The following is a 9,499-nucleotide window of genomic DNA, read 5'->3' on the forward strand; positions in this document are numbered from 1 at the left end:
ACAGAAAGTGGGCAGAAGATAGAAAGAAAGAAAGAAAGAAAGAAAGAGGGAGATGGAGAAAGGATAAAATTGGGAGTGAGGGGGAAGAAAAGAGTCAGAGGTATAGAAACAAAGAAACTGGCCCCAGCTGGTGGGTAATTAGCACTGGAGCTGAAGGGATGACACATCTGACAGCAGCAGCAGAGAGGAATGTGTGTGTATGTGTAGGTATGTGTGTGTGTGTGTGTGGGGGGCGGGGTTTGGGTAAGCATTTGTTTGATTTTCTGTGTGTGTATGTATGTGCATTTGACAACATGTGCATTAATGTATGATTGGAAACCCATAGTGTACGTTCATCACCATGAGAATAAACAACAACAATAATAAACCACTCCAGCTCCTCTCCACCAGGGACCCATGCAGCGCCTTCAACCAAGACCCCCAAAACTGTATAACCTGCATGAGATGCTATTGTGGCGGTAGCCTTCATGTTTCGACACAGAAGGACACATAAAATACTGTCAATTACAAATCCTTTCTTCCCCACTTCATGTGGTTCTTTCTATAAAAGCTGGACTATATACCTGAGGAATGAAGAGTATATTACAGCAAATTGAAGTGGGAACGGGGGCAGCAGGAGAAAGTCTACTACTGCATCTGTGTGCACAGCAGTGCAATCCTACACGTCTTTACTGAAAACATAACTGCTGGAAGCCATGCTGGCACTAGGGCAGACAGAAATATAGTTTTCAAAAAGTGAAGCAAAGGTAGCGAAGAGAAAGAATGGAGGATGTAGAGAGGAATCGGGAGACATGGAGGATGTGAAATATAAGGTTCAGCTTTCAACAATGGGCTGAAATAATTAGCAAATTAGCTAAATATACCACTGGCCTTTTCTCTCCATCCAGATTTAGCCTACTCTATATGAGGGTTCCCTTTCAACTCAAGATATCACATATTCAGTTTTAGAAGTACTAATGCTATTGGTGTGCCACTTATTTTCTGTCGTTTTATTTTGCTTTAAGACTCTTGGAATAGTATGGTGAACTGTAAAAAAGCGCAAAAATAGTGAGCCTACTGGGCAGTATAGAATGAACATTCTAAACTCTTTGTTGCTGCCACAGATTTAAAAGAACACATTGATCGCCGTGACAACATATGGAATGTTTATTTGCATTCTGAAATGAAGTAGAATCTTCAGTTAATTCCAAAAACCTGCTCAGTCTTATTTGAGATTTCAAAGAGGACAGTTATACAACATGAAGTGGTGGTTTTTCTGTGTTTTTTTCAGCTGCTGCCTACCGGTGCCCAACGAGGAGTACGAGGGCAAGACGGTGAGGTCAGAAGTTGAGGCGGAGAGCAAGACAAAGAAGCAGAGGAATGAGAGAATGAATCAAAGCAAGAAAAAGCAGAGGAAGGAGGCTAAGCGCCTGAAGAAGGAGATGGCCGACCGGAAAAGGACGGAGGAAAAAGGGTTAAAGAACCTTAAGATGGCTGTCCCTGAAGTGCAGAGAGTGGAGATGGCTATCCACCCTGTTGATGTGGCCTTGAAGGTGGAGATGGCTAATGCTAGTGCGGATCCTAGTCCTGCAGTTGCAGTGGTGTCTGCAGTGATGACTCACGCTAGCACAGATACCAGTCCAGCAATTGTGTTGGACTGTGTTGATATAGCCAATGCTAGCGCAGAAGCTCCCCTCACGGCAAGGCCAGTTTCTTGTCCGAGACTGGACTGGCACAAGACCCTGCAGCCTGGGAGATATGATCTAACCCCAGAGGAGAGAGACCAGCTGGAGGAGGAGAGGAGGAGGAGGTTGCTGGGTTGGTTTACTCGAAGGGAGGCAGCGAAAGAGCAGGCAAATGCTAGCAGGGATGCTAGTCCAGAAGTTGTGTTGGATTCTGTAGAGATGGGCAATGCTAGCACAGAGGCTCTGGATATAGAGGCTCCCCTCACAGCAAGGCCCATGTCTCGTCAGAGACTGGACCAAAAGAACTACCAGCCAAGAGTGGACAGGGGTGAGCAGCAGACCCTACAGCCTGGGAGGTGCAACAATCTAACCCCAGCAGAGAGAGACCAGCTGGAGGAGGAGAGGAGGATTAGACTTCTCGGCTGGTTCAAACGGAGGGAGGCTGCGAAAGAGAAGGCTAAAACTGTAGACAGTATCAGTGAGCCTGAGAAGCCAGCTGAGAAAGAGGCTCTGGAGACGGTGCCAGAGAAGGAACAACAGGCAGATGATGGAGAAAAGGAGGCCGATATGAGAGGCAATAAGGACAGTGATTCCGCAGGGGAACCCCCCTCTGGAATAATGGCTGATGTGTCTGCCCATTCAAACCTGTCATGTAAGTCTAACGTCCTCAGTACTCTCCCTTCCTCAAACATCAACCTCTCTCATCTCCATTCATTCTCTCACTTCAGAATTGTCTTTCTTCTTACATATTAGGGATGTTCCTGGTATAGTCCTAACTGGTTGCTTTTATATTTCTCTTTAACAGCTGACAGTGCAGATGACTTGCCGACCTCAATGATTCCGTTGTTCCAAGACTTCCGCAAAGGGGACTGCAGTAAGTTGAACATTTTTAGATAGCTGAATTTCCTAAAAGAGTTGCAGTGGACACCTGCAGTTTTATGTTGTAAGACTGGCTAATTTGAACCATCATCTCATCTCTCTCCATAGATCCAACCCTGCCATGTGCGGAGAACAAGAGCCCCCAGCTGGCCGAGGGGGACAGGAGGAGTCTGTCTCAGCAGCTTGGTGATGGAGACAGAGAGAGGTCCATGTCTCGTCCAAGACTGGAGTGGCAAAAATACCAACCAAGACGGCGCAGGGATGTGCAGCGGACCCCGCAGCCTGGGCGGTGTGATGCTCTAACCCCAGCAGAGAGAGACCAGCTGGAGGAGGAGAGGAGGAAGAGGCTCCTTGGCTGGTTTAAGCGAAGGGAGGGTGCAACCCTCTGCCTCACTGCCCTGAATGCAGCCACGCAGGCTGCAGAGAGTTGCCGTAAGAACGACAGCCAAAGAGGAAAGAGGATCCTACGACAGTGAGGGGGGAGTCAATGCACCTCCAGTTATTGGATCTCCAGTGACAAGAACAGGGACAGAATGGAGAGCACTTCTACAAAATAAATTAATGAATCCTCATATACATACATTACATGACATAAATATCTTCATTAATTTATAATAAATGTATTTTATTTCATTTATAAGGAATCTTGTTGTTGTTTGCTCTTCACTTATCTCATAGGGATCACAGAAATAACCAAGAAATCACATTCTGCCCTAATATCTTATGTATATGATGAATGGTTGTGTCCTCACCCACCCTTTAAACAAGAGTTTTTACTGACATTTGTAATGTTCTGAAAGGTTTACAGACATGATTCCTCACTGCAATGCTAGTTGATCCTTCAAGGCAAAAGAGCCCTTAAACCACATGGCACCTTAGGACGTGTTCACACGTAACATCTTTTTCTGATGAAAACCACTGGTCAAAGTGCTTTTTCAAATATACTGTATGTATACATATATATAACACAGCTCCAAAATGCAGTTGAGAATGTCTTTTGTTACCATGTGGCACCTTATAGCCATGATCTATGCCAGTTCTGTGTGTGAGAGTGTGTGTGTGCGTGTGAGAGAGAGTTGGGGAATGCGGTGGTGTACTGCGGTGCTGCATCCTCCGGCCCATGGGGGGCAGCGTGGCTCAGGACCATGAGAATGGGCCGATGGGGGTACACCCTCTTAGACGCCCGGAAGTAGTTAATGCTGTCATTTGTGATCAGGTTTGTCAGGTAGTCCTGAGTATAGAAAGGAGACAGGAGGCATGAAGGATGAAACAAACACACTGTAACGGTGCGGCTGCCCGTTACCGCTACGGTAGTACATTCCGTTGCTAAAACACACACAGTACACAGCTCGGGGTACATGCACACAGGTTTATTGGCACACAAACAACCATCATACTTCATCACGATCAGTACCGCATATTGGACATACAACCACCAAACATACCGGGACTGAAAGCGTGTGGCTTGTGGACTTCCAAATGCGACACAGAGGAACAACCCGATTAGAAAGTCGGGAAGGACCTTTGAACTTTGGGCGCATCCACGTCAGACGTGCACAGGCCAAGTTGGTGTGATGAGAGAGGTGTGATAACTGGGGACTGATGTAAAGTGCTATGTAATATAATGAGTGTATTTGTGTAGAACCCGTCAGTGGTACTATAGGGAAATGTATTGAGTGGATAATGAGTCGGAATATGTATTTTTATTGTTAATTGATTTGCTATGTGTAATGGTTCAGGCCGGGGTAAACAAATACCGGCGCAGAACTGATCTTTGGAGAGCGAGAAGTCTTAGGGGAACAATTTCCCACCCCTTTAGACGACTAGAGGTTCATTTGTTTAGATTGGAGCGTGACACATTTGTTAAGAGTTACTCAGGGTTATGGAGAGTTTACCTGGGCATTTGTGGAGCTGAATTGTTTAGGGCTTATTTATTTATTGCGAATTACAGTTTGGAGTTTTTGTTTCTGTTTTCTCCATTCTGGCGTGTTTTTCCTACTCTGAACAGATTAAACATTTGCGATTGACCACCGAACATCTGAGACACTGCCTCCATTTCTTTGTTACATCGCCGTGAGGCCGGCCATCCTACACACACAGACTCACAAACATTTACATATAAACACACACAAAAGACTTTTACTGAAACAAACAAACAACACACACAGAGACAAGTCATTTAAATCATACCAGATCAAAAGCTTTTCCTGTGTCTGACCACACACTCAAACTGACCTTGGGCTATTCAGAGCCGTGTTTCTTTTGGACACACACTCAAACTGACCTTGGGGTATTCACAGCCGTGTTTCTCTCGGACTCCGTTGCGGCAGATCGTGTAGTTGACAGGGGTGCAAACTCATCAGGGATGAAAAAGGTGACAACGTTGCGAACCCCCTAGGAGGGTCCGGGGCATGCTCCCCGGGGAATATATTTTATATATAAGAACATTTTGCACATTTTAAAGTTCAATGCATCAATCTGGTGCACTTTGACAACAAAATGATTAGGCTAGATCTATGAAGAACTTTGTGCTGTTGTAAACAATTTAGTGCTCTGGTAACAGTTTAATCATAAACATTCCTGTGTTGAATGTTGCACGGGCACGGGCACAGGCCAACCCAACCACCCAACCTAATATCCTCCCGACCACCCACTCCAGTCCACTTCACCAAAGCACATTACGTCACAGATCTCCATCAGGTATTAAGCAAAAAAAGGGCCAACTATTGGAACAGAAAATCAACAGAGGCTGCATCAGGCATGGTCTAGCTTCTCTGTGACAGTGACAGTGCCTTTACAGGCTACTCTTTGAGTCTAGGTTGTCAGGACAAGGCCTATTTGCACCTCACGCCTGACTCTAGTTGAGCCACAGTAATGGCATCCTCCTCCTAAAATTCTCTCATTCTGAAAACAAACTGAAGTGGGAGAGTGTAAGTTTGTTCAGTTGCAGTGAAGCGCCCGGCAGTAGAAAACGGGTCAGTGCGAGCGGTCAGGGGAGGCAGAGCCTCATGAAAAGTAAAAAACAAATAATGATAAAATAAATATTAACACGAATCTACTGATCTGTGCTTTAAATTAAAAAAAACTATGATTCCTATCATTTTTATAATCAAAATCGCTGAATTTGACCATGTCCTGTTCAAACAGAGAGGCGACTCGCGAGGTGAGGCAGCGACGAGCTGCGCCTCATCTCCTATTGTGCAATCCCTCACACACTGGGTTGAGCGCATGCCTTTTGCTTTCTCATTGTTTGTCATTACTGAAATATTTGTAAACACTTTTATTACATGTCGTTTGTATCCATATAATAGGTAATGTAATGTATTTCACGTATGTGAAGAAGCTATTTAGTTGCTGATCTGTCATAAAACCACAGTGAAAAAGCACATAGGGGAGGCAAACCTAACCTCTGCCTCAATGAAGGGGGCGTGCGAGAGCCTGGAAAACGGACTTCCAATCCAGTGAAGTGATAAATACATAATGGGAGACCAATGCCAGATCTAAAAGGTTTGCTTCAAACGACAGGACAGAAGATAACTTTAGCAGCTAAACTCCGGACCAAACTCGGCTGACTGCCATGTCTGTTATGTAAATGTAAATTTTTCGGCGTTTTCACGCTTAGATTTTTTTAAAGTTACCGAGAAAAAGACACTGTAGGCTACTATCCGATAACACCGTTATTGTAACCAGCAGAAATGGTTGATGTGATTTGCGAGGCGTCTGTCAGCCAACTGTCTGACTTTAGCACGTTAGCCTACGTTAGATAGCATAACGTTATTGCAGCGTACCAACGTCACACGTTACCGTAAATGCCATCTTAAAAAGGCCGCTTGAAACCAACGCTTTCACCCGAAAGACATGTCTTGTAATACACCTGTCTATTACGGCATCGAGGCAGCTACCTTCCGTTTTGAACAGACCCAAAGACTCGAAATAAAAAGCGTGCCTGTCATGGTGACATGGGGTTGGCCAAACGAACTACACGAACTACACGAATCACACAAATGACCTATTTTGGATCAAAAACGGCGAATTTCGCCGAAAGGTGACGAGTTTGCACCCCTGAGTTGTAGAATTCTTCACCATGCCCACTCACTCTCTCCAGCCCGGGGGCACGTATTGTACGTGATTTGTACTCATTCAAGGTACTTCCCAAAGAAAGCTGAACACACACACACACACACACACACACACACAAACACACAAACACAGAACACAGACAGAGAGCACAGAATATTTAATGAACAGTTATGAAAGCCTCCACACTACAAGCCTAAATGAATATCAAGAGCAAAGCACGCTGATTTTGAACTGCTCTCCAGAGGACAAGTGCACCGTGCACTGGCTCTGTGATAGGGACTTCCATGGAGCTTTTGGAGCTGGTTGTGGAACTGCTTATCATAATGGACCATACTTCCCATCCTCCATAGCCTACTGGTCAAACAACACTGTGTCTTCAGTCTGACGGTCTTCAGCTTCACTGTAATAAGGACCATTACAGGTTAAGACTGGCTAATTTGAACCATCATCTCATCTCTCTCCATAGATCCAACCCTGCCATGTGTGGAGAACAGGAGCCCTCAGCTGGCCGAGGGGGACGGGAGGAGTCCGTCTCAGTAGCTTGGTGATGGAGACAGAGAGAGATCCATGTCTCGTCCAAGACTGGAGTGGCAAAAATACCAACCAAGACGGCGCAGGGATGTGCAGCGGACCCCGCAGCCTGGGCGGTGTGATGCTCTAACCCCAGCAGAGAGAGACCAGCTGGAGGAGGAAGAGGCTCCTTGGCTGGTTTAAGCGAAGGGAGGGCGCAACCCTCTGCCTCACTGCCCTGAATGCAGCCATGCCGCAGAGAGTTGCCGTAAAAACGACAGCCAAAGAGGAAAGAGGATCCTACGACAGTGAGGGGGGAGTCAATGCACCTCCAGGTAATGCAATCTTAGTCATTCAGGACAAAAGAGCCCTAAAACCACATGGCACATTCGAGCCCTAGTTGATCATAACTAGTATATCATTCTAGACAAAAGGTAGGGAAAGGTAGGAAGTGCTGAGGTTAACTGGTGTGAGTGCAGGCTGATGGAGGTGACCTGTTGGCCTGGGCCTCTCAGTGAAAGAGGAGGGGGCCTTTTCATGCAAACTATTTTGTTCCCTCTTCAAGGACAATCCTTTTTTTTCTGGGGAAAAGCCAAGGATAATTCTAGTGTTATGTAGATCACTTTGAGGTCTGTAACCCCCTTGGCACCTCACGAAAGAGCTGTTTATTGGGTAACTTGCCTCAAGGGTCTCATTTATCATTATCATCCATCTACTTAGCAGTTTTGTGTAAAACTGATCATGTTAAAATCTATGGTTATGACAGGATCTTAGAACCTCTTCTCCAAGATCTGAAAACTCTGGAGGAGCTGGGTGTTTATGTCCCACTGCTAGGTGAGTCAGTTAAAGGCACCATATTAGTGTAGTAGCTGACAACTTGGGAGCGCACAGCATTGCTGGATTTATGGAGAGTTCTTCTGTGGAACACTATTGCAGGTTTTGCACAGGAAAGAGCAGTGATATTCAGCTACATTCTGTTGCATCTGGTGCTTTCCGGTTGAGAACCAAGGAGATTCATCAGGCCCATGTCAAACACGTTGAAGATACAGGTACAGCTTGTTGTGGTATGAAGCGATCTGTCTCATTTTCATGTCATCTTTGGCTATCCACCTGACCTTGCCCATGATGTTTTGGAGGGTATAATCCCTATTGAGCTTGCTCGTTGCTTAGCAGTTCTTATATCTAAAACGTTTTTCACATTAGCTGACTTAAACAATGCAATTTGAAAGTTTCCCTATAAATGGGCTGACAGGACAAACAAACCTCATGTATTCTCTCAAAGTTTCTCCAAAACCAAAACTGTGGGAGGAAAATGTTCCGAAAGCCCATTATTCCGACAGCCCGCTGTTCCGAAAGTGTGAGCATAGCAACTTGAACCACTATAGGCCACATGCACATCCCAATGAATTGATCACATAATCATAAACATATAAATGCATTTATTTCACAAGCATGAACTTTAATTCAGAATATTATTATACACACATGGCATTTGCATCGCGATGATAAAAAAAAAAAAAAAACTTTTATATAGCCAGCATGCTTTGTCAGTGCTTGACAAGATCTGCGTAATGTCCTGCGACAATCTGCCGGTGATTTTCTTTGCACGAGTGATACCCCATATTCAAAACCAGAGTAGACCAAGTTAACAAATATTGCCTAGGAAAAGTTATATGCGTGATAGCCCAGTGAGCGTCTCCGCTCCGCAAACTAAATACTGTGTGTGTTTTGTGCCACTTAAAATATTTCTAAATTATGCCAGGGGGACTATTTTTCGGAATATTGAGATTTCGGAATATCAGGCTTTGGGAACACTGGGCCGTCCCCGGAGGAAATGCGCATGAAAACTGGAGCTTGCTCCGATTCTTGCCTTTTTTGATTGCACCACTTGTGCCTGGCTTATTCTCATGGACCTTATGGACATCACAGAGCTTGTTGTGGCCATTGTACATACTGATGACTCATTGGCTTTTTTAGAAAGCAAAATCATAGAGCACAAACAGAGGTATCAAGAGTTGTTCCCCGATGTCAGGTTGCTGCCGAAACACCACTTTTTGGAGCACTACCCCCAGATGATCAGGCTGTTTGGTTCAGTTGTTTTTTTAAGCAGGTTGTCAGGCACACAAGTTGTTTTAAGAATGTGCCCCTATCGTTAGCCTCAAAGGATGATTGCTTACCACCTGAGTGCTCCATGTCTGAGCAAGCCTGACCTAGAGGTCTCAAGTGTGTCCACTCTACCAGTAGACTTACTCAAAGAGGAGATGGCACAGATCATTAGACAAAAATGTCCTGACATATCTGAAGTCCATCTTTCGCAGTGTGTGACAACCAAGGGCATAACTTATAGGAAGGGAATGATACTGGCC

The 9,499-nt window shown here is 45.1% G+C and overlaps 1 protein-coding gene across 1 annotated transcript; it reads left to right on the forward strand.

Moving 5' to 3' along the window:
• The first annotated feature begins 247 nt into the window (after nt 1–247).
• Nucleotides 248–3,346, forward strand: LOC116220315. The gene is made up of 3 exons (XM_031566524.1): nt 248–2,316; nt 2,470–2,538; nt 2,652–3,346. Exons 1-3 carry the CDS (start codon nt 1,239–1,241, stop codon nt 3,017–3,019), a joined length of 1,515 nt encoding a protein of 504 aa, XP_031422384.1. The 5' UTR covers nt 248–1,238; the 3' UTR covers nt 3,020–3,346.
• Nucleotides 3,347–9,499: the final 6,153 nt, after the last annotated feature.

The sequence above is a fragment of the Clupea harengus genome, chromosome 4 (assembly GCF_900700415.2).
Source record: "Clupea harengus chromosome 4, Ch_v2.0.2, whole genome shotgun sequence".
Classification (NCBI taxonomy): domain Eukaryota; kingdom Metazoa; phylum Chordata; class Actinopteri; order Clupeiformes; family Clupeidae; genus Clupea; species Clupea harengus.

What these genes read in the sequence shown, in the direction of transcription:
- LOC116220315 (XM_031566524.1), top strand. Translation starts at nt 1,239, where the DNA reads ATGAAGTGGTGGTTTTTCTGTGTTTTTTTCAGCTGCTGCCTACCGGTG. An exon ending in TGCCCATTCAAACCTGTCAT is followed by an intron (nt 2,317 to 2,469) that starts GTAAGTCTAACG and finishes TCTCTTTAACAG; the next exon opens with CTGACAGTGCAGATGACTTG. An exon ending in CTTCCGCAAAGGGGACTGCA is followed by an intron (nt 2,539 to 2,651) that starts GTAAGTTGAACA and finishes CTCTCTCCATAG; the next exon opens with ATCCAACCCTGCCATGTGCG.